A 26,501-nucleotide genomic window follows, 5' to 3' on the forward strand; every position below is an offset into this window, starting at 1 on the left:
ATTATATATATATATACCCTACAAAAAGTTTGGACTTCAGTTCTAGCTTCGAGTCCTCTCCATTCTATAAGTAGACTTATAAACATGACATTTAATGGGCAATTAATTGTGGATATTGGCATAGCCACTAAACAACTGAAAAACTACTTAAGACTTCTAATTTAGAACACAGTAAATACTGACACTGGGAAAATGTTAAGTGGCTCCTAACACATTGGTGCAAATTAGCAAACTTTTAGAAGGATTTAGTCATGGAAAGAAGGAAGCACAATCTCATCTTCATTCACTCCTTGCTCATACCGAACTGATGAGAAGCCTGCCCAGTGGAAACGGTTCCTTTGGAAGAGGAACCAAATCAGCCCGCTGATGAGCGCTAAGATGCTTAGTACCGCAAATGTGATAGCTATTCCTCTGTAATCAGGGCCTAACAAGGTTTGACATTGGAGGAGAGAATGCAAAAGTGATCATTATTATTGATTTTATATATTAAGCTGTGTCACATAAGTAAGCCCTGTACAAATTAGATACAATAAATACCTGATTGTTTCATAGCATCAACACAGAATTCAAATTCATCATCAAACATTTGAGTGCTTTCTTGTAAGACTTAAGTGTTTTTCTTTTCATTCAAATCCTTTTCATAACTATAGGAATTTTCTTCCAAAGAAATTAAAGTGCTTTCATTATTTTCATTTGCCTTTCCCAATACCCTTTTGGGAATATCACTCTCCATATATTATCCTACTTTGATGCAAATTACTAAAATTGTAAATTTTTGTGTTTGACTTACCTAGGGCCAAATAAAGTTAAGATTTGCTTTAAAATAATTGAAGCCTCTAGGATGACCTCATTTAGTCCCTAGCTATTCAACTTCAAATGGCAGGCCCCTTGCATGCTGCCCCGATGGATTCATTCTATCTCAACTATAAACACAATCTCTTTGCTGACCTCCCTTCTCTCTCACATCCAACTGCATACTAGACATCTCCATATGGATATCTCATCTCCATATGGACAACTCAGAGTGGCCAAAACGGAACCTTTGCTTTATACCACCCTAACCCTGATCCCACCTACCTCCACAAATCTTCCTGTTGCTTTCCATTCTACTCAGAATAGAACCAGAACTCTTAACCCCTGCTTCCAAAGCCCCATAGCCTGGCACCTGCCTACCAACTCCTCCATGAGCACTCAGCAAGCTCGTTCAGCCTTAGGTTCCTTGCTCCAGCTGGTGTCTCTGCCTGCTGTGCCTCTTCCCCTGATCTTTGCTTGGCTGACATTTCAGATTTTAGCTTCAGTGTCTCATGCTCTTAGACATCTTTCCTGATAACCTAATCTAGAGTAGCCATCCACCTACTCTTGGTCACATAGAGTTTATAACTTTTTGATATTTTCCTCTCTTTCAAAAATTGGCCTGCTTATTTATTAACTGTCTTCCTCCACTAGACTGTAAGCTCTGTGAGAACAGATACCATATCTGTCTTGTTCACAGGTGCATCTCAGCACGTAGAACAGGGTATGACATAAAGTAGACACTCTATCTGCCAAATCAATGCATGTATATATAGATACTGATTACCTAGAATTGGGGTTTTATCTTTAATATTTATATACCACAACGGAAATTTTTATGCTAGATCTTTTAAAATGTTTCTATGAAAAATTTACAGCTCTTTCTCCAGAAATGAAGTTTAGATATTTTTGTTATTTTATGTATCAATTCATGATGAAAAAAAAATTCAAATTATGATTTCCCACAGATACCCTGAATGCTTTAAATAATTAAATCTAGCTTTGCATTGTTTTAAAATTAATCATAAGTTTTATGGGAAGGGGGAGAAAGGAAGCAAACTAACTGCAGAAATAGACCTTTAAACTTTTACATATTCAAACAATAGAATAAAATACATCTTAAGAATACTGTCAAAGATATTACCTCCCTAAATAATCTGACAACTCCATTTATCTTTAAAAAAAAGTTATGTAAAGTGTAGACTGTTTAATAGTTTCAGCTGGGAGACCTAGACGTCTTGTGCATTTACTGGCCTGGTAATGTATTTTTCCAGGGGAAAATCTCTATGACTTAATCAAGATTTTTGGACATACTTTAAGGACTAAATACTTGATGACCAAGTACAAAACTATGCACATAATTGGACTGTACATTTATTTCCTGACCTATTCTGCAAAAAGTTTTATTTCCTGACTGTTCTGCAAAAAAGGACAGGTGACGAACTTACCCAGAGGAACTCTGCAGACAACTCTTCCATAGCCATGTGAGCATTCAACTTTTTTCCAAGTTTCATTTGAAGCTAACAAAATGCTACATTTTCCATCATCACTCTCACTTTTATTTTCCCATTTGACAAATGTCACTTTTGATCCATCTAACCAACTCCAAGACTGATCTGAAGAAAGATATTAAATACAACTATATTTATTGCTGCTAAATTACTAAGTTAAAAGCATGTGGCTCATATAACTCATTTCCTTAGAACTTTGCTGTTCAATATGATAGCCACTATTTAAAATGAAATTCATTAAAAATGAAAAAAAAATCAGTGTTTTAGTTGCACTAGTCTTATTTCAAGTGCTCAACAGCCACATGTGGCTAGTGACTGCTATATTAGATAGGTCAGAAAAAACATTTTTATCTTTGCAGAAAGTTCTATTGGACAGCACTGATATTGAACGTGATGTTTTGATTAAAGTGCAGAATGCTTGCACATTTATTGTGTGATGGATGGATTTCCAAGGACCCGTATCTCCTCTCTCCCATTTAAAAAACTTGTAACAATGAAGATATGTTGGTAGAGGAGAAAGGGTCCAGGAGGGTCTCCCCACTATGACTCCATTTTTGTTTTCAGCTGAGGTGGTACCACCTTGGCCACTGTGTGATACCACTGGTGATAGTGATAGTGTAATAACACAATTTACAATTCATTTAGATGAGCCAAACATGAATTCATTCATTTTTTGACAAGTACTTAATGTTTTATTTCAATTATTTAAAATTCAACTTTGTATAAAATGTGAAACAGATTTCGTATTCTGTCAAATTCATTAATTCATCAATTCTAAGTTCACTCAAACCCTATATCTATTATCTCTTATTGAAAAACTCATCCACAATTTTTTTGACTCAATTCTTTGCAATTTTACTAAGCTAATTTGAAAAAAATGACTATTAAAAGTTAATTTTGATCTATAATAAAATATTCTAAGAAAGAGAAGAAGAAGATAACTTTCTGAATAACAGAGTTATAAGCTGCAAAACCATGGGGTGATAGACACCAGAACTCTAAGGGAAGTAAGTCACGGGTTCCTTGAGGGACACAGCTGACAAAGACACTGCTGTAGGAGAAAAAAATAATCCTCGTGTTGATCCAAGGATCTTAGGAAGAAGCCTCAAGAACAATTTCAGTTGATTTAACTGGATTTTCTATTCCATTAGTGGTTTCTATCATTACTGATTAGTTACTCATGTATTCATTTAAAATTTATAAGCCTTCAGAACAGACAGCAGACCTAGCTTATTCATCAATAAGAAGCATTTGAATTAACCACCACTTGACATTCTTTAGCAAGGCTGACTTAGTATTTAGGACAAATTAGGACTCTCTTTGCATACTGCACACACTACTGTGTCACTTACCAACAGAATGTTGAGATAACCCAAGCCAAACTCTCATGGTAATATTATTATTTTCTCTCATCAGTCTGCTCACAAATTTATTCTCATCTTCATCTTCTATGGTAACAATAGTTGCAGAAGGATCTGTTGAAGAAAAACAAACTCGCAGCTAATTAGCTTTATGGAAACTAGGGAAGTGATTTTTTTCAAATGGCTGAAGCAGAAATTTATTGAGAAATTCAAGTTTTCACTAAGAAATTTAAGTTTTACACGGACTGTTTTTAAAAACTAGTATTTATGTCAAAATTTTAAAAGAACTTCCAAAAATTAATGGCTTCCAAAAAAGTTAGGAATATTTCTAGATGGAAACTTTGAATATACATGTTTGTATGTACGTGTTTCTTCAAAATATTTATTTTGTGATATTTTTTGATCTTGGAACCACCTAACTAGTGAGGCCTTTAGGTGTGAATAGCTAGTCATAATAACTGGGGTATTTGATGGTAGAAATATGTGTCCCTCTATAGATTTTTAGCACTCTCTCCTTAACAACCATCTTGTATCATAACCCAGCTTTAAACTTGCTTCTGTTAAAATGAAAGTAAAAGTGAGTAAGTTTGGGATACTGGGGAACACTAGCCCTCTTTTTAATATCTTATACATAAATGTACTTGGTCATACCTATTGTAAGTTTCTAAATATAGTATAGAATTGAATGAGTGAATATTCTTGAAGTTTGATAGGTAACCCTAAACCCACAGAGAAAATAGTGTTATCACCAGAATCAGGTTAGGGATAGAAATAAAATAATAACTAGACTTGGAAATCAATTCCAAATGGAGTCAAATAGTCTTCAACAGCAACAAACTCATCCATATTTGAACTAAAATATTTTTGTGGTGGGAATATTTTAAGAGGGGCAAAAGAAAGCCTTTATACCTTTAGAGAAGGCCACATTGTACAGGTGCTTTATAGGTTACCGTATTTAAAATTATAAACGACCTATTAGAGAAAGGCATTATCACCATTTTATAGATGAGAAAACTGAGGCTCAAGAAGATTAAGTAAATTGTTCAGGTTTACACAGCTAGCCAGTTACAGAACTAGAAAGTCAATCTCAATCTTTCTAATAATAAGACTAGTTTTGAGAGCTTATTATTTGCAGGGCACTAGGCTACATTTGCATACATTATCACATTTCATTCATTTCTACAACAACCCAACCTGTCCTAACCTTTTGAAGTACTGTTTTTATTCTCACTGTTCAGATGAGAAAAAAAAATTGCGTAACTTCCACAATGTCACTTAGCTAGTAAGTGTGGGAGCTGGGATTCAAACCCATACTTGTCTGCCTCAAAGGCTTAAGTGCTTAACCCACATTCTACATTTACTGCAAACCTTTCTATTTTCTCATTTAGGAAGAAGAGGCTTCTGACTTTCAGAACATACATATAGCTTACAATAGTTCTCTAACGTGTATACGTGTATGACACACTATACTTCCCACACAAAAGTTCCCATTATGCAGTTACATAGTAATTAGGAAACTTTTTAATCTTTCAAGTGTTTCCACAACAATTAGCAAAATAAATTAGGTAAATGTTATCTGCCTGGCTAAATTGCTACCCAAGGATGCAGGTAAATAGCTTTGGTCTTTGAAATACTCTAGGTGGCTTCCCTAGAAGTCATTTTACAGTTTGACTGTAGGCTAAATATATCATGAGAGAGAGCCAAAATGGCTAAATCTGAAGACAAAAAATCCTGTCCCTTATGGTGCCCAGAGGATGTGGGCCAATCCTAGTGCACAAAGGCTGAACAACCTGTGCTTCTTTGCTTTTGTTACTTTGGTCAGGCTAAGCTTACTTATTAATAAGTAAGTAATGGAAAATCTTTAATTTTCTGTTTACTACTTAGCCAACTTTATAAAAATTCTACGTCTTAACCCCTTTATACAGGCATATCTAGATATATTTAAAACCATTTCAATTCACTTGTTAGTTTTTTCACTTAATAGTTCACTTAGCAATTTATTTATTTTTAATTTTTTTTAGAGATGGGGATTTCATGGGCTCAAGCGATCCTCAAGCCGCAGCCTCTCAAAGAGCTGAGACAACAGGAGCACGCCACCACGCCAGGCTGCTTAGACATTTTCTATTCTATTTCTTCCTATTTAATTTCATTTGATAGTTTTTAATGGCTATTCCAATCTTCCATTGAGCTCCTATATCATAAAATACTTAACCAGTTCCCTGCCACTAGACAATTAGGTTATAATGCTATTGTAAAAGGCAAGTGCTTTAAAAATGCTTTCAAAAATATATCCATTATTTCAAATGATTTCCTAAAGAACAATTTCTAAGAATCAAATTACTGAGTCAAAGAAAACCAACCAACTTTACTCACCAAGTTTTGGACACAATTGTTCAGCCTCTGAGAAACTGTGCAACGCATGGTCAGACATATAACAGTGATGCCTGTACTGGATCCACTGTGACCCGTTCCCTTTTGCCACTGGACATCTTGATGAGTATGTATGAGGGGACAGCTCTTTAACTATAAAAATGTTAGATACAGCTGTAACAATGCACAGGCAAAAGTGACTGCCTTTTAAAATCTCATTAAATGTCCCTATTTGAAACTGTCGTTTTTGTAGGTAAGAAGCATTTAACTCAATACACACACCAGAAAAAGCCTCAGCCAATACTTTATAAATATACATTCTAATTAGTTTTTTGAATACCATTTTTAAAACTCAGATGATAGAGGAGGAAAGTACTTAGCCTTCTAAGATGGGTTTAGACTAAAGTAAAAACAACTGGAAATTCAGACTAGGAAAAGAAGCAAAGAGAGGCCAGGTAGGCCTGAAACTACGCTGAAATAATAGAATTATTTCTTTCCTTGTATTCCTTTTATTTTGATAATATAAAACTAATTTTACCTAGACATATAAAGAACTATTTTAAAAAATCACACCCACAAGTGAAAAACTGGTAATTTGTGTTACAAAACGCAATACTATCAGCAGTCAAATCTCTAGAAAACAAACAAAAAAAGTGGGTGTGGCTTCTCTGCTTTATAAACTCCCCTGGTTTCTGCTTATCTTGTTTGATTTTTTTTTGGTGGCTGGCCAGTATGGGGATTTGAACCATTGAACTTGCTGTTTAAGTTGTCTAGTTTTTAATTGTGCCAAGTAACATAAGAAGCCTGTGTCATGAAGCTTGTGCCATGAAGCTTGTGCCCTCTAACCCGTTACTAATTCCAACAGAAGAGCAAAGGAGAACTGGAAGGTAAACTGTCGACATCCTACTGGTGAGGCAAATATTTGGTATTTATATTCAAGGTAGATATTTGATTCTGAATCAAATATCTGACCTGGTACCAGTTAGTGATCTCAACCCAAATTATTGCTCTGTAATGAATGCTGTGTGGTCTGCATGTTCTTCGGTACCTGAAGGCTCTGCTTTTTTCTCCAGGTCTGTTTAGTAGAGTTCTTATTTGTGGTCTCTATGATTCCACAAGGATGACTGTTGCTATTTCCTTCCTCATCAAGAGGCTTTTTGGTGGCCCTTAATTCCTTCTTCTGCTTCTCTATCTTCTGTTAGAAGCCAGGCTTGATCTTTTTGAACTTTAGTTACAAATATCTGATTGGTGTTTGCCTCCATTCTTTCCACTAATGCTACCAGTGTGAGGTCTAAAGTCTTCCCTCTCTTCAACAGCTGGACTCCTGGATAAGTTTTCCAGCTGCTGCTGATCAAAACTCATTTGCCAAATTCATCTGGAATTCTGAAACTCCTCATTAATGCTGCTGGTGGAAGGAGATGTTACTAGCAAGTTCTTGCTTTTACCACCTTATAAAAATAGTTGACTTGCTAAAGGAATACTGCTGACTACTCGTTGTTGCACTGGGCTTAATCGGATGTTGCTTCATTAGATGCAAAGCATGTTGAACATTGGCTGCCACAGCATCACTAGGACTGGTGGACTTTTCTGAATGGTATGAATTTTTAAAATTCTTCTTGCACTGGGAACAGATGGAGATGCCCTATCTGCAGAGTCTATTTGTTTCTAGTACAGTCTGCTACTGAGCTGCCTTATGATGCATACATTTTTTTTCCTTCTTCTTCATGAAGTTTTGCTTTCAACTCTTGCATGGTTTTTTTTTTTTTTTTTTTTTTTTCCTGGCAAGGGTCTGCATTGTGGTAAGTTTGCTATATTCCTGTTCAAGAAGACCCAATATTTTTATTGTGGTAAAATACACATCACATAAAATTTACCATTAAGTACATTTACACTGTTGTGCAACAATCACTATTATCCATCCCCAGAACTTTTATATCTTGCAAAACTGAAACTCTGTTCCCATGAAACAATAGATCCCCATACCCTGCTACCTCCAGTCCCCGGTAATCGCCATTCTACTTTTTGTCCCTATGAATCTGACAACTCTTACGTATCTCATGTAAGTGAAATCATACAATATTTGTCCTTTTGTGACTGGCTTACTTCACTTAACATAATGTCTTCAAGGATCATCCATGCTGTAGTATGGGTCAGAATTTCCTTCCTTTTTAAGACTGAATATTCCTTTGTATATATACAGAATATACCACTTTTTGCTTATCCATTCATCTGTCAATGGACACTTGGGTTGCGCCCATCTTTTGGATATTATGCTGCTATGAACATGGTTATACAAACATCTGAGCCCCTGCTTTCAATTCTTTTGAGTATATAAGCAGAAGTGGAATTGCTGAATCATATGGTAATCTTATGTTTTAAGTTTCTGAGGAGTCACTATACCGTTTTCCACAGTGGTTACACCATTTTATATTCTGACAAGTAATGAAAAAGTTTCCATTTTCTCCACATTCTTACCAACACTTGTTATTTTCTAATTTTCTGAAGATCCAGTTTTTTAAATTGGCTCTTGTATTATAGGGCTGCCATAATAAATTACCACAAACTGGTGGCTTAAAACAACAGAAATTTATTTTCTCAGTTCTGAGGGCTAGAAGTCTGAAATGAAGGTGGTATTAGGGTTGGTTCTATCTGACGGCTCTGAGGGAGAATGTGTTTCATGCTTCCCTCCTGTCTTTTGGTGGTTACTGGCAATCCTTGGCTTGTGACTGTCACCGCAGTCTGCCTCTATTGTCACATAGCCTTCTTCTCTCTGTGTGTCTGTGTCTTCCTCCTATAAGGACACCATTATTGGATTTAGGGCCCACCCTCATCCAGTATAACCTCAGTTCATAACAACTAATTGCACTCACAAAGACCCTATTTCTAAATAAGGTCACATTCTGAGGCTTTGAGTGGACAGGAGTTTTTGGTGAGCTCTATTCAACCTAGTATAGCACATCACTTATGTTTGACCATGTTGTCATTCTCCTTCATCCTGTAAAGTCTGCTTCTCTGAGACGGATGTCCTCTCCATTTCTGCATGCTTTATCATATTTCTCATTTATTCTAACTGTTCTTCTAAAAAGTTACATTTTTTTTTTGTACCTAACAACTGAGAAGTCAGTTCTTAATTCTGCCTTTATTCCTCATTCTTTACATTATTCTCCCTTTCTTGTATTTACATTTCTCTCTAGTCAAAGTTTTCACAATTTCTTCTGCCTCAATCTGATCAATTCCAAATGTTGAATCTGTTCTTTGAGATTCTTCAGAGCAGAACACACGGTGAGCACTGACGACCAGAGGCTTCAGAGACCAATGCTGCAGCCATGTCTCTGCTGCCCACGGGCCTTGCAGCCCCACGTAGTCTGGAGCTTGTGCTTTTCGAGGCTCATGCTCTACCCACCAGGGGTGACCCCAAGTCTGGCCCCTGACGGTAAAGGCTCTTCCCTTAGATTTTCAGGATCACATAAGTTAGGAAAATGCGTGATTACACAAAGTTAAACAGACTTCTTTCTATAGAAACTCAGAATATGTAATATGGTAAATCACATAAGGTATTTCCAAATTTATATTCTGTGGAAACTGTTTTTAAAGTAGCATCTCAGCCTTTGGAAAACTTTGCTAAGTGAATTTAGAATGCACAAATTCTGGAGTAAAATTTACCTGATGACAGAATGAAAGCCCTTGAGAACAAATTCCGTGAGTGGATATATTTGTTTCTATTGATAAAGTATTAAAATTATTTTTATAGGATTTGTGGATAAACCTTATTTAAATAAAAATTTTATTGAGTATTTAATCATGTGCATAAATTATGTAATATTTTAGTAAATATACAGCTATTAAAAATCAAGTCTTACATTTTGTAGGTTTATAACAAATAGCACCATCTTTAACAGAGTTGCATTTTTCATGTTTCCAAATTCCTTTGGGATACAAGGCAACACAATTTCCAGGAGATTTTTGGCCTTTCCAAGGTATGTAGTCAAATTCACTGCCATCAGACCATTCAAAACTTGATTCACTTCCCTGTTTTAAGAATAATAGAGACAACCTGAAACCAGATGTATGAGTTCAAAAAAACATAAAGAACACATACGTACTTTAAGTAACACTCCATTTCAATTTTTCTTATTTGCTTACAAGTACTGTAGGTCTGGACCTATTTGCAAAATCAGAGATTAGACTTATGATGCATTGATTTGGGACATTTGTTCTGACACAATTTAAGTAGGAATTTAACCTTAAAGACAGGGCTATTATACTCTGTCTCTACATTTATTTCTTTAAAAAATGAGTTTACATAAAACTCGAAACTAATTGACATGAAAATAGCTTCTGCTTTTCATAATTACAGATTTACAATTCCAACCTTCGTATTGTTCTGCATATTGTTTTCTATGTTTCATAGTTTTGTGGTTTGTGTCTCTGACTACATTTTTCATATTACAGAGGCCATCAAGCAGCAGGGGGGCTAAAAAAGGAAAATACTTCCCAAGAAAGTCAAAATGGGAATACTACTTTTGATTTTTCCTTGAATCTATAATCTTAACTTGCTATCTTTTTTCTTTTATTTCCCTCCACTTTGTTCTAAAGATTATTTAAATTAAGCCTACAATTCTAATCTCAATAGATGACTATTTTTTGTGTACCAGACATTATTATAATACATAAATATGCCAATAGGATTTGAATAGTGAGACAGAAGATGTGTCCACCAGAAGATTAATCTTAAGTAGTACTAATTTCTAGGGGGAAAGTGGGAAGAAAATACATGTCTATTAGTCCTAACTTTGTTAAAAATTTTAATTCGCTCCTTATATAAATTTTTGTGTTAAAACGTCAATGAAAATATTATTAACCTGATTTTACAGATGAGGAAATAAGGTTGCAAAGGTTAAATAACTTGCTCATGATTACTTGCACATAAACAGAAGACTCACCACTAGTATTGAAACTCAAGTTTTTCTGATTTTATGCTATTTCCTTTTCACTAGCTTTCCAATTGGTCTCCTCCAAATATGCTTACAGAGGTTTTGTTGAGATATTAATGCACTGGGCCCTTGGGATAGCCTGGCCATTTGTCCTAGTGTATCCTATAAATATAATTTTCTACTTGTTCTATGTTGTAAATGGTAAGAAAGCACTATGCTATACAAACTGAGTCCCAAGATTTAATCTGATAATGTACTCTGAATTAATATTTTATGCTCAAACTCCCAACAACCCTCAAAGTAACAGATTTGGAAAATTTCTGGAAAAAAAGCAAGACTTACATCATGACTTGACAGCCCAACCCATAGTGGAAATCCATCACGTTTTACAATATCTTCCAGAAAGAGCTGGCCATTTTGGTCATGAACACTTGCCAAATGACCTCCACTTTGAGAACACATGTTTAAAGCTTCATACCATGTTACTGTTTTTTGAATAATATTATAAATACCATCTTCATATGGAATAAACTGTGGCAGTGTAGTATTATATTCTTCCTTGTAGTCAACTATAATATTTAAATTAAAGTATTAGTAATTAAATTTAAATTACTTCAAATACATATTTTGGATATTATGCAATCATTTCAAAAGTTACATAAAACCAGGTTTCTTATTAATAAGAGAGGTCAAATGCATACTTTATTTTTCTTATTGCCACAGCACATACAATAGTTTCTTAAATATTACAGTTGTCTAGTTGATTAAAAAAAGGCATAAACAAAGTCTTTCATTTGAGGAGCTCACATATTAGTTGGAGACAGAAATCAACAATGCCTGTAATGAGGGCAAAACTATTAACCACTAGGATATGTGAGACCAACTAGAGAAGAAGAGATTCAACTGAATTAGAGGAGTCAGGAAGTCTGCTTCATAAACCAGGTCTGGAGGGTTAAGTGAATTAAGACTAAAAATAAATATGTAACCAGAAAGTAAGAAAGTGCTAAAGACAAAAACAACAAGACCACAATGATGAGAGTATTTCAAAGGGACATAGAAGCCAGTGGCAGAGCTCCCAATAACCAAACTGGAACAATTTGAGCAAAATATTATATAATGTAGTATTTTGGATTATAATGAAATAAATAACCATGAGCCTATACTAGGTCTAGAGGGTTGGGTGAAATTAAGAATAAAAAGGAAGTATGGAAGTGCTAAAATAAATTGTGGTATTTATTTATACCACAATTATGAGGGTATAAATAAATGACTCAATAAATTTTTAAATAAGAGAGAATAGACAAATCTCCTGGCAGAATGCCACATAAATTATATATATTCCCTCATCAGGAAGGTGAATAACTCTCCACTCTGTAAGTGTAGACTGAGAATAGTGGCTTCCTTAAAAAGGGTATGTAATATGGAAAAGGGGGAAAAGAGGAACTTTACAAAGAAACCTAACAAACACTACCTTGAGCCAGGTGCTCAAGGTTAAAATACAATAGTTGGTACCGTTTCATATGATGTGATAAGCAGGGCACTTTATACCTGTGCTCTTCCTCAAAAAAACTCAGAACCCCAATTATTTATGAGAAAAACATCAGCCGACCCAAACTGAGGTACATTCTACAAAACACATGACCAGTGCTCTTCAAAACCGTCAAGGTCATCAAAAACAAGTCTGAAAAACTGTCATGGCCAAGAGGAGCCTAAGGAGAAATGATGACTCAATGTGATGTGATATCCTGATTGAAATCCAGAACCGAAAAAGGACATTAAGCAAAAACTAAGGAAATCTGAGTAATGTATGAACTTCAGTTAATAATAATGTATCACAGTTGTTTTATTAGTTGTAACAAATGTACCTTACTGATGTAAGATGTCAACAACAGGGGAAATGGGGTATGGAATATATGGGAACTCTCTGTATTATATTTGCAACTTTTCTGTAAATCTAAAGCTATTCCTAAATGAAAAGTTTATTAAAGATGTAGAAAAGAAAGAAAGAAACAAGTGGAAACATTCTTGGCAGGAAGAAAACATAAACAAAGGTGTAAATATGAGGATGGACATATACTATACATGAGACCATTTAGAAATCAGCCTGAATGAGGAAAAGATGCTTACTGAGCACAAATGCGGAAAAAAATGAGGGCTGGGAGAAGGCCTAGAAATTAGGAATAGAAACTGATTTCTAAAAAGTCCAGACATTTACATGGACTCAAAGTAAATGATAATAGGGAATCCCTGGATATTGCTGGTGGCAGTGGTCTTCAGGAAGTTACTCTGCAGCACTATGAAGGGAGACATCAGCTGGGATGCCATTGTGATAGGCTCCATGTTAGCAGAGGGCTTACAGCAGAGAGGTGGTAACAGTTTTTAAGCTGTGAAAAATTTAAAACTAACATGCATTTTGTCTGGAATGTTAAAACTCTACCCAAACACACTTTCTTATTTCTAAAAATCCTATCCATCCTTCAAGGCCCAACCAAGGTTAACATCCTCCTGAAGGCGTTCCTTGTTTTCGTTACTCCTGTTTTCATTCATCTCTTTTGAATTCCCAACAAAGTTAATTATATACCATAGAACCTAAGACTAACCTACATAAAACAATAATAAAGAATTTAATGCCATCTCCTCAACTACATTTTACTCCTCAAGGTCAAGACCATGACACCAGGGACCATGTCTTTTCCTTCCTCCGTAACCTCTGCAGTGCCTCCACATAGGACTGAATTCAAAAACCACGGCTGCAAGATTCTTACTAGTGGAGCTCATGGCCTTTTATATTCCCTTTTCCTGGAGAGGAAACTCTACATTGGCATACTTACCTATTTCAATTTTACAAGCAAGAATGCTGTGTTGGTGAAAATAAAGCGTTTCTTCAATAACATTATAGGTTTGAATATCCCAGAAGCCATCAGTACTCAAACCAACCCAAAACTTGCCATTTTTAATAGTTGGTCTTCCTGCTCTCCAGTTTGTATATGCCAGTACGGTCTTATCAAACCACATGAGAGAATCATCTAGAGAAGAAACATTTTTTTTTTCTATGCTTAGAGATTAAATCAAGTCAAGTTAATTATAAGGTTAATATTTCAAACTTGACTAATTTTCTTTCTCTTTTTCCCAACTTATAAAAGTTTATGATTATGTATATCCCATTAAAATATTTCCTGATTATAAAAGTAAATCATAGGTCATGCTTATTTTTAATTTGGAAAATGCAAATTATAAACATGATAATTAAAATTTATCTATAATTCCATCACCCTTCAATAACTTAACATTTTAGGTTTTTTTCCATCAAACATTCATTTCTCTTATATATGTGCTTAGTTGCAGTGGAAACAAACATAACTATTTCATTTTAGAAAATCATTGATATATTACAAAACTAGTGACAGAAATCTCTTCTCTGGACCTAAAATGATCATAATTGTGCACATTTAAGGTCAACTGATTTTTAAGAAGGGTGCAAGAGAATTCAATGTGGAAAGAATAGTCTCAACAAATGGTGCTAGACAACTGAATATCCGTATGCAAAAAAGATGAAGTTGAACCCCTTCCTTTCACCATACACAATAATTAACTCAAAACAGATCATAGATCTAAATGGAAGAGCTAAAACTATAAAACTATTAGAAGAGAATATAGGAGTAAGTCTTCATGACCCTGGGGTAGGCAAGCCTTCTTAGATATGCACAAGTGGCACACACACAAAGATAAATTGGACTTCATCAAAACTAAAAACTTTTGTGCTATCAGGAGAGTGATGGGAGAAAATATGTGCAAATCATTTATGTGACAAGGGACTTATATCCAGAATATGCTTGTATAAAAAATCCTTACAACTCAACAATAAAAAAGACAAATAACTCAATTAAAAATGGGCAAAACATCTGAGTAGAAATTTCCTAAAGATGATATACAACTAACCAATAAGCTCATGAAAAGATGCTTAACATCATTAGCCATCAAGGAAATGCAACAGAAACCTCAATGACTTGGGCCAACTAAGACCTACTATGATGAACTCATCATCTGCTGGCAACCCAAGTCTTATCTACTGCTTGATAGTTTACTCTTCGTTGGATGGATAAAAACAAATGTTGGCATAGATATGGAAAAATTTGAACTCACACACTGGTGGGGAATAAAAAATGGTACAGATGCTTTGAAAAATAATCTCACAATTCTTCAAATGGCTAAACAAAAAACCCAGCAATTCCACTTCCAGATGTATACCCAAGAGAAATGGAAACATATGTCCACACAAAAATTTGTACATGAATGTTCAGAGAAGGATTTTTCATAATTAACCAAAAATGTGAAGACAATCTAAATGTCCATCAACTAATGAATGGATAAATAAAATGTTGTATATCTGTAAAATGAATATTATTCAGCTATAAAATAAATGACATCCTGATACATGGCTAAACAGTGAAAACTTTATGCTAAGTGGAAGAAACCAGTCACAAAAAATTCACATATTGTATAATCTCATTTATACGAAATGTCTAGAATAGGCAATCTGTTAAACGGCTGGGAGAGGGGAGGAAATGCTAATGGTTATGGTGTTTCTTTTTGAGATAGTGATGGTTGCACAACTCTGTGACTATACTAAAAGCTGTTATTTTGTATACTTCAAATGTCTGAATTGTATGGTATGGGAATATGTCTCAATAAAGTCTTTGGAAAAAAAAGTTGCTAGGTCTATAAAAATTATAAATTGGTATGAAGAGTAAGGCCACCATTACCTACACATACCCAGTGTTGTTCTAGTTCTTTCTACCTTTCACTGGTACCATCTCCCAAGGCAATACACCTAATCATCTGCCTGCAGCAACAACACACCGGAAATACCGCACACATGATATGGTTCCTCCTTACTGCAGAATATCGCCTCATGTACCCCACTTCCTCTGTACCTCTCTCAAACTTTAAAATTATGAATTTTCTGACCAATATGACACACAATGGTATATTTCTAAAGTCGCTATAAGCACAGGTCACTTCACTTGGCTTGAAGTATTTCTCAATTGACATATTGTGGTTGCTCTTAGTAATTTCAATTCATGGTCCTACTGTTGAAAAGTCAGAATGTTTTAAAAAACAAAATCCTTCATATAGATGCTATATACAGTTAGGCATTCTATAAGTTTACTGAAGTAGTTAAGAACAGTGACTTATGGATGTAAATAAATAAACCAGTAAGAATTAGATTTAAAACAAATTTGCTGTTTGCTTAAAACATTTTTCTATGTCCCTCTTATGTCTGTATATTTTAATAGACATTGTTATTTATACATTTTATAAAAGAAGTCAAGAAAATTAAAAAGAAGTCTTCGGATCTGAAAATACTTTTTCAGAATATAGAATACATTTTTAGTTGTGTCTGATAGTACAATTACACATTTCATCAGAGGGTACAATTTAAATCTCAATATCTTAGGTGTGGTCTCCACTGTTCAATACAAGACCACTGTTTCTTCAGTCACTTCCAGGTAAAGCCTGGGAACTTTCCACCTTATTTCTCTTCAATTTTTTTCTCCACTCCTAAATTTAAGGGTACTCAAATGTCACAGAAGAAAAAACTTGGGCCAACTATGTTCTACTATGATGAACTCATCCTCAACTGGCAAACCAAGTCTTATCTATTGCTTGATAGTTTACTTTTCATTAACTCATCAGCAAACTAAACATTTAAGGAAAACCATGGCAACTGTAAAAAACAGGTTTGATAGCAAAGGAGAAGCCTGTTTTCAAAATGGTCAGATTTGAGTAATTTAGCTTCTTTTCCTGTGCCCCTTATTAAGGTAAATGTATACTTTTGCTGCTTATGCCCACAGACAGATTTTTTTTCCCTAAGTCCAAAAATTCTATGGTTTTTCAGGACATCTCTGAGTATCTTTCTAAATTAGTCTTGTTTCCTCTATATTAGACTCTCTGCTTTTAAAAATTTCATATTAATCATGTTTTGGATTTGTGGAATTTACTTCAAATTTCAAATATCCTATCCCATGGTCAGACCATGTGTCTCATTTTCCTAACGTTTACCATATGTATACCTCAAGCCAATGCTGTAGGCCCAAAGGTGCAATATTAGTAGAAGAGTGATTCTATTCTCATTCATCCCACATAGTTAGTAGAGATAAAAAGTAAGTACTGGAAATTTATATGGGAGCATGGTCTTTTTTTTTTTTTCATTTTTTAACAGTGTTTATTGAAATATAATTCACATATCATAAAATTCAATTTATTCATTTTTAATTGGGTAAGAGTTCTTTGCACATTCTAGATACAAGTCCCTTATTAGATTTGACTTGCAAATATTTTCTGTTATTTTGTGGGTTGTCTTCTCACTTTCCTGATAGTGTCCTTTGAAACATAAGTTTCTTATTTTTATGAAATCCAATTTATTTATTTAATCTTTTGTTGGTTGTGCTTTTGGTGTCTTATTTAAGAAGGCTTTGCCTAACTCAATGTCACTAAGATTTACTCATATTTTCTTCTAAGAATTTTATAATTTTAAGTCTTACGTTTATGTCTATGATCCATTTTTAGTTGATTTTTGTGCATGGTGTGAAGATGGGGTTCAAATTCACTCTTCTCCATGTGGAAATCCAGTTGTCTCAACATCATTTGTTGAAAAGACTATTCTTTCCCTCATTGAATTGTCTTGGCACCTTTGTCAAAAAAAAAAAAAAAAAAAAGCAAAAAAAGCAACAGACCATAAATCTAAGGTTATTTCTAGACTTTCAATACTATTTAATTGACCTATATCTACCACACTTTTTAAAATTAAATTAAAATCCACATAAAAACAGCCATTTTAAAGTTTACAATCCAATGGCACTTAGTACATTCGCTGTTTTGCAACCAACACCTCCATCTAGTTCCAAAATATTTTTATCACCCCAAAAGGAAACCCTGTATCCATATTAAGCAGTCACCATTCCCCATGTTCCTGGCAACTACTCATCTGATTTATGTCTATGGATTTAGCTGTTCTGGATATTTCATAACAATGGAATCATACAATATTTAATTTTTTATAGACTTTATCACATATGTCAATACTTCATTTTTATGGTCGAATAATATTTCATTGGATATACCACATTTTGGTTATATATACATCAGCTGATGGACATTTAGGTTGTTTCTAAATTTTGGCTAATGTAAATAGTGCTGCTATGAACATTGACGTACAAGTATTTGTTTGAATACCTGTTTTCAATTCTTTGGGGTACATACCTAGATGTAGAATATCTGGGTCATGTGGTAATTCCATGTTTAACTGTTTGAAGAATGACCAAACTGATTTCCACATCAACTGCACCATTCAACATTCCCTTAAGCAATCTATGAGGGTTCCAATGTCTCTGTACCCTTGTTGACACTTGTTATTTTCTGTCTTCTGACTCATTTTCAAATGTGACATCCAGAACTCAACACAATACTCTGGGTGTAGTACTATGTACAGTATTGTGTACAGTGCAGAATAATGTAAGACATCCTCCCTCCTCTGAACCTTCTCCTCCTATTAGTCAGACTATGATTCTATGAAGCCTTCTATAGTAGTCACATTGCATTTTATATCCATACTGATATTATTACAGTAATTAAAATATCAAAGCCGTTTGTATTCAACCACTTTTCCTTCACCCCTATAATTCTGCAGCTGGATTATGAATCCATGTATAGAAGTTCATATCGATTACAATAAAAAATGTAATCAGAGTCAATGTTTTTAAGCACATAAAACACAATGACCTCAGATTAGATCATATTAGGGGTTCAAAACATATTTTGAGATTTTCATACCCACATTAAAACCTAATACAATAAAAAAAGCAATATTTTGCACTCAAGGCAACATAGGAGTGTGGTCATTTTTAATTAGTCTTGATTTGCTAGAAAGAAGAGTGGAGAAAGTAAATTATTTTCCATCATTTAAGCTTGGTGGTAAAGGTGGCAACAGCAGAGCAGAGAGCATAATTATACTTTTGTGTATTGATAAACATGTACCTTGAAGAACTATACTTTTGTAACTTGATAAATATGTTATAAGGAAGTCTGAATATAAATAGAGAAAATTGGAAGATTTACAACTTACTTTCATAAGTTATTCCTAATAAGACCCATGAAGCCATGTAATTGAAATATAGAAGTTGCTCAAGAACAAAGTTATTCTCCTTTTCATTTCGTATACTCAGAATATGTGAGTTTGGATCTGTTAAATAAAAAATAGTCAATAATTTTAATAATTACTTATTCAGAACACTTTACGTGATAGATTTAGAAAATTTTACTTTCCAGTTTAATATAAACTAAAACAATATTAGAAAATCAGAAAGACTAAATTAATTAAATTAAAACTATCTTGTACTAAAATGAATAGCTTAAGAAGTTTTCAAACATTTTCATGTTAACTTTGATCTTGTAGTGAAAAATTAGTAGCTGAATAAAGAATTTAAAACATTGATTCCCTTTTACTTCCCCCCCATTTAAGGTTCATTTTCGGTTGGTACAGATCCATCTATATTAACGATATACTGTCAAAGATTACTCTATAATAAATAAAACTTCTTGGATGGACTATAAGACAGATCTTCCTTTCCTTAGAGATCACTATTTTATTAGGGTTAAAAAAGTTTAATATTTCCCAAAGGGTATTCCTCATTTACAAGGGGGTTCCTCAGAAAAGGTCTACATGGATAAAAAGTTTGCAAACATTGGTTTAAACAAAGTTAAACTAGTTTAAACCAGTATTATGCCAGTATTTCTTCTAGTATATGTTAATGTACTCGTGCATTTGATAGCGTCCAACAGGAGGCTATGGTGTTTAGTGTTTCTCAATCTTGTTCTTTTTCTAAGCATCTTTTCTTGTAGTACCTCTCTCAAGACTAGTGTTATACAGAACACACTCTGGGGAATAATGGCTTGAGTTTTCCATAGGAACTTTCCATAAAGTTCATAGTACTATCAGTTCCATCATTCAAAAGTCATAATCCTCAGGAGATCTCCTAGGAATTGTCTAAAAAGTCTTGAGAGCTGAAAGTGTGAAATGTGTATTTTTTCAATCATAGCTACTTCTTTTCTAAGATTTTTTTTTTTTTTTAAAGATGACTGGTAAGGGAATCTTTACCCTTGACTTGGTGTTGTCAGCACCACACTCTCCCAAGTGAGCTAACGGGCCATCCCTATATAGGGATCTGAACCTGTGGCCTTAGTGTTATCAGCACCACATTCTCCCTAGTGAGCCAGGGTCTGGCCCAGAGATGAACATTTTTGACATCTAGTTACTAGCACTAATTAGAAATACTGGCTAACCAGTAAGCTCAGTTGGTTAGACCATGGTGTTGATAACACCAAGGTCCAGGATTCAATCCCTGTTACCAGCCAGCCACCAAAAAAATAAAAATAAAAATAAAAAAAGAAAAATATTTCTAACACAGGTGAGATTTTTAAAAAATGAGCATAGTATAATAGTCTCATATAATGACAGTATAATATACTTACTCAGTTTTTGGCATTTAGAGTGAACTTCATCCTGTGTTGTTGCCATATGTCTGTTCTTTGTTATCATAAAATTGTAACAACTGTTCTGAAATGGTATCCATGGAGTATTTAGAACAGGAGATGGACATTTAACACTGTCAACTGGTTTGACCTCTTTTTCAGTCTCATCTAGAAAGAAAGTTAATGAATTCTAATTTCAGATATAAATGTTAAATCCTGTTCATAGTCATTAGACTTATTTGTAGGAAATATTCAGGAAGCCAAGAAGTAATAGCCAGTGATGCTTGTTTTCTGTTTGTACTCAAATATAGTGTATAGAAAGCCAGCTTTCTAAGGGAAGAAAATCATTTAACACATTTTCTTAGCCCTGAGGTGGAGTGGAAGAAAGTAAAAAATGAGGTGATATTAGGTTAAATGCAGTTTCTGTCTTCCTGCATTACCAAATGTCAAGTACAAGGGACCATCTCAGAGAAACTCTATGAACATATTAATAATAGGCACCTAATTATAACTTTGAGAATTCATTTTCAAATTTCTGGCTACTGGTATCTCTAATTTTAAAGAAGCATTTTAACAAAATACTTGGTATTCTAGATAAGTTATTGCTTTAACCAAATCAAAGAGAAATGTTTAAAATCTGGCATCTAGGAAATTTGATTATGTTTTTTTTCATTTTATATAAAGGCCATGTGTTCAAGAAGATGTGAATATAGATATGCTCTACTCAAAATAAATCAAACTATTTAATATGTAGTAGAAACCATTCAGTTTCTCTCCTAGCTCACAACAAATTCCTTTGTCCATGAAGTGGTGTCTTTTTTCCTACCACAAACCCACAAATGTGGGCCCCTGACTGCTGTGAAAACACTTTCTTCTAATTGGGCTTGCATACCTGACTCAGGCTGAGTCCATCACATTCTCTAAGGATCTGAAAAGCGGAATTCAGAAATTGTCAATTCCTCTCCAGTTATAGCTATAACTGAAAGCCGCAGAGCTGCCATGGTCCACTATGTGCAGAGAGAGACAGAAAGCATAAAAAGAGAAGAGTGCAGATCCACAGAGGAACAGAAATGATAGGTAGAAGAGAGTATCTCTGGGTTCCTGATTCCCATTCCCCAGGAGACTCAGCTCCGTCCTCATTTTGGGGATTCTAAATTTCCCTTAGGCTTAAGCTACCTTGAGCTTGTTACTATTACTTGCAACCCACTGAATCTTAACAGCGGCAGCATGTTAGTTGCTGATGTTAAGAATTATGAAAGAATTCTCACAAATGTAAGTTTTCTATACCAATATAAATACAAAATATATGCAAAATGAGGCTGAGTAACAATAGGACTTAAACTGAGGTGTCAATCACCACTGCAGGTTGACATAAAAATAAGATTAAAATGTCTAAAATAACTAATTAATGACAAAATATCTAATATATAATAATTTTACTTGAATATAAATCTTCACAACAAATTCTGTTGTAAATAGGACATCATCATAATTTCTTCACAATTCCAAAACCAGATTTTACAAAACCACTCCCAAGAAATTCTACTATTCCTAAGACTGATGATAATTTAAGAATTAAAATATTTGAAATTCACATACTTCCTGGATAGTAGCAAATAGCACCCAGTTGGTTATCATTGCAATCAGCTGTTTTCCAGAATCCATCAGTGTCTAATACTACACAGTCATCAAGTTGCTGGTTATTTTCCGCCCAGCGACTAAAATGAAGACGTTTCCCATCTGACCAACCAAAGTTGAGTTCATCCTGCAAGGAACAGAAATACATTTTAAGTAGCAATATTCACTTTATCCCTTTTGTATTATTTTGACCCTCAAGGTCAATCTAATGATCTTTAAATTTTATTTTATATTTAACACACACTTACATAGTACCTACTATGTGCTAGGCATTGTTCTGTGCACTTTTCAAATATTGACATTTAATCCTCATAACAACCATATGAGTGAGGCACATTTTATAGATGAGGGAACAGAAGTATGTAACTTGTGCAAAGTCGTACAGAATATAAACTGCAGTGCTGGGACTCTAATCCAGGCCATCGGTCCCTGGAGTCTATGTCCTGACCATTACATTAGGCTGCCTCACACATAATCGCAACCATTTTCCAAATGGTTGGAAATCAGAATGGTAAAATGGAGTGAGGACCACTGCAAGCACGGATTAAATCAGAGACAACGTGGCACAGTGGAAAGAACTTTGGAGTTAAGCGTAGTCGGTTTTGAATCCTGCTTCAGTTACTTACAAGCTTTTGATTTGTGAGGCTATTGCTCCAAGTTTCCAGCCCTCATCTATTAAACGGGTAGACAATTAACTTCATAGGGCTGGAATTAATGGGGTAACAACTGTAAAACACATAACCTGGGGGCTAGCTGGCACACAAAGCTACATAAATGTTAGTTCCCTTCCTCTTAACTCCTCAGGCCTGTGGATCTCACACTGCTGTTTTCACTTGTCTTTGGGGAGAAGCTTACTCATTCACTATATTCTATTGTGCTCTAGAAGTCTGTGAACATGTGTCTTTACACATGACCAGGGCCTGACTATCCACCTGTCTTGAGATAGGCTCTATGGAGTAGGCACAGAAGTCCAGGGGGTGGATTTTGGGATAGAGGCCTGTCTGAGCTCTCCCATGGTGCTGCCAGAGCTCCAGGCCTTACATACCAATGCTGGCCTAACCAGGCCATGGAGCTAAGCTTTCCTGAGGCCCAAGGCAATTTGCATTGCTAGTTTATTTGGAATACTGAGCAAAGGCCACATATAGCCTCCTCAGTGAACCATAAACAGCAAACACACTCAAGCCTCAACACTACCTGCTGCTGCATTCTGAAGTGTTCTCGATCAGAATTCCGGTTGTAACCTTGGGCTGGTTAATCCCTGTGGCCTCAAACGTAGTCCTGTGGTGATGTGATTTGCCTGCATTCATACCTCACTCTGGAATCCTCCTTTGCTGAGCTTCCCCCCAGCCTGTCCCTGGGCCTTTGAACTTCCATTCCATGGTAGATAAGTCATCCCACACCTTCCATCTCTTTACTGAATATGAAATCTCTTTAATAAGACTATAAATATCTCTTTACTAAATTCCTGACCTTAATTAATTTAACTTTGGCTTTTCCAAGAAAGTCATCTTTTTCAGCACCCACAAGGGAAGGCTGTTTGTTCTTCCATTCTTGGATACCACAGGGATATGATGGGGGGTGCAGGTAGTAAGTATTTTTATCCCTTTTGGTCATTTCCTTTGCAGTCTATGCCTTTCTTACCACTGTGGACTCTCAGAATCCTTTCCTCTCCCTGACTCTCACTAACAAGATGTCACAAGCCTCACTGTCCTCCTGGCTCTACCACTGACCTAGGGGCATTTGTGTTTATGTGGATGACTCACCCAGTTCCCAAGCCTTCTTGACTTCCTCTAATTCTATGTACTTTCTCTTCTATGTACTTGACCGACCCACTGTCATGGCCACATCGTAGGCTTTATGTAACCCAGAATATTATAAACATGCCTTGGTTCAAGCTAACATCATTTCCTACTTGAATTTATATAAAAATAAATTTTTTGTATAAAAAATTTAAATTCTCCCTCTCTCCACACTGCTCGCTTCCTCCCCTACTCTCCACCCACTGTCATTTGACTTAAATAAAAATCTTATATTGTTACTACTCTGTCTAAAATCTTCTAACACCTTCTCACTGCTTTCAACTTGAAGTGTTATTTATTAATATCCTGCCATGTTTCGAAGATTGAAGACAGCTTATGAAGATACATACTAAACAGTGACACAGATATATGCTAACATTAAAGGGGAAAAGAAAAAGAACCATAGTGAAGATTGAAAATAGGATAATATACAAAACCATTAAAATCACTAAGTAGAGGGGAAGAGTTATAAAACAGTATGACCCCAATTGTCTTAAAACCAAATATGTGTACATAGAAAAATAACATGAAGGGAGCTGGCAGGTTAGCTCAGCTGATTAGAGGGCAGTGTTGTAACACCAAGGTCAAAGGTTTGGATCCCAGTACTGGCAAGCTGCCAAAAAAAGAAAGAAAGAAAGAAAAAAAAACCCCAGAAAAACAACTGGAAGGATATATATCAAAATATTAAATCACATTTATCTTTAGATGGGATTACAGGTGACTGTAATTTTCTTCTTTTTAATTTACTAAACCTTACAAATCTTCTACAGTAAATACTGCTTTTGATTTAAGGTGATTGGAACTAGGGAATGTAATAACTTTTACGACCCTCACAATAGATGTAACTATGGGTTTCACAGACTCTCAAACACCAAAGAGAAATCAGCACCAGCAATGCTGTGAAGGGACTTACACTGTGAGGGTTGGGTAAGCAGCTCGCTTGATCACCCGGCTTGATCTGGGGGTAAATTTTAGAATACCTAGAGGCTCAGAGAGACTATTCTTCACACCATTTCTAGATGCTACTTTTAATTGAGCTTTTAGTTACATTTCTGTTTTTTTCAACCATTCTCAAGTTCAGTTCTGGGATTGTGCTAGGACTAAATTGTCTTCAACCACATTTTCTCCATACAGCCCTGGACCCATCTTGGCATAGTGGGGTATACCATGGCTGAGAAAAGAGGCAAAAATGGCCTATAACGCCAAGAAGAATATGACAGCTTCATCCAAAAAAAAAGAAAAGAAAAAGAAAAAGACCCCATTTAATTAAGCCAAAAGCTTCCGTGGCATAACTATTCCTGTCTGTGCTACCTATACATAGGTTAGTGTTGGGAATTAATAGGAGACCAGCCTTCTTTGCTGGGCTATGAAATGAATGAGATGTACATGAGATCTCTATTCAAGCTCAGGATTTGAGATATGACGTGATTCTAATCCTTTTTTAGAGTAGCCTGTTACACTCTGCTGATTTTTAAAGTGATGAAAAGACTCTTCAACACCATCCGCCATGCTTCCACATGCCCAGACCCATCTGATTTTTAAATTCTTCCCTTCTTCTCATCTTTCCTTTGGCTAAAGAGATATGGCAACTCCCAATTTTAGCTCAGTCTTTGATATGAATAAATAAAAAGAAGTGCTCAAGTATACATGCCCACTAGAACCTTTTATTCACTTAAACAGTGAAGTTCTAGATCTTTCAATAGTGGAAAGATAATTGCCACTAAAACCCACATATTCCATGAAATTTACTGGAGTAAGATTTTAAGACCTCTGGTTTCTTTTAGTCTGATACAAGACACATTATGTACAATAAAAAATGTCACATTCCATCACCCAGTCCTAGCGGTTGGGGCTGAAAACTTACATCCTGACTGGAGAGTCCAATCCATAAAGGAGAGTTCCAGAGGACTGCCTGCACGGTGAGGAATGCCTGTTGGTAAGGGTCCGTGATGCTCACCAGGTGCATGTCATCCTTAAGACACTCCCTTAGGGCTTCGTGCCAAGTCAGATTCTTCGGGATTATTTTGTACAGGTTATTTAGATACTTTATGGTTTCTGAAGTATTCTGCAAGGTCTGTGTGCCTTTAATTTCTGTGTGTAAAAGAAAACAACAGCAACAACAAACACCCTCCACTCTGTAAGTCATGGGACATTTTTTTTCAAATTTATCCCCATACTAGTCTACTTTAGATATTATTTACCTATTTATTTATTTTAGATTCAGGGTGGGAGAATCAGGAATGTCTTGCTGTGTACACTTTAGGTAAAATGTGTGAGCTGCAACATTTGTCTTCTAAAATCAGAACAAAATTCTGTTTAGTTGATCTGATTTTGGAAAGAGAAAAGCTGTGAATAGATGTAGCCTGCAATAAGATCACCATTTCATGTTGGTGCCAGACACCTCTTCTATTTGAACAACTTCAGCAAGGTATTGTGTACCCTTACAAAGTTTTCATCTGGGAAAGCTACCACAAAAAAAAGTACAAAACCACCCACAAGAGGATGTATTTTAATTATTGCTTTACAGTACTTCTCTGAATAAGGTAGTCACTAAAAAGTGTGGGA

The 26,501-nt window shown here is 35.1% G+C and overlaps 1 protein-coding gene and 1 pseudogene across 1 annotated transcript in view; both read right to left on the reverse strand.

Moving 5' to 3' along the window:
- Positions 1-245: 245 nt before the first annotated feature.
- Positions 246-26,501, reverse strand: part of LY75 (lymphocyte antigen 75) — an 82,216-nt gene continuing 55,960 nt past the window's right edge. Inside the window, exons 25-35 of the mRNA XM_063085637.1 lie at positions 25,801-26,027; positions 22,099-22,264; positions 20,500-20,667; positions 19,094-19,210; positions 13,800-13,994; positions 11,311-11,537; positions 9,895-10,063; positions 6,038-6,187; positions 3,656-3,778; positions 2,241-2,408; positions 246-424 (exon numbers count right to left, since the gene is read on the reverse strand). Coding sequence (XP_062941707.1) covers positions 246-424; positions 2,241-2,408; positions 3,656-3,778; positions 6,038-6,187; positions 9,895-10,063; positions 11,311-11,537; positions 13,800-13,994; positions 19,094-19,210; positions 20,500-20,667; positions 22,099-22,264; positions 25,801-26,027 — 1,889 coding nt within the window. The remainder of the gene's footprint in view (positions 425-2,240; positions 2,409-3,655; positions 3,779-6,037; positions 6,188-9,894; positions 10,064-11,310; positions 11,538-13,799; positions 13,995-19,093; positions 19,211-20,499; positions 20,668-22,098; positions 22,265-25,800; positions 26,028-26,501) is intronic.
- Positions 7,026-9,426, reverse strand: LOC134388064 (centrosomal protein of 57 kDa-like; annotated as a pseudogene).

This window comes from Cynocephalus volans, chromosome 1 (genome assembly GCF_027409185.1).
Source record: "Cynocephalus volans isolate mCynVol1 chromosome 1, mCynVol1.pri, whole genome shotgun sequence".
NCBI classification, from domain to species: Eukaryota; Metazoa; Chordata; class Mammalia; order Dermoptera; family Cynocephalidae; genus Cynocephalus; species Cynocephalus volans.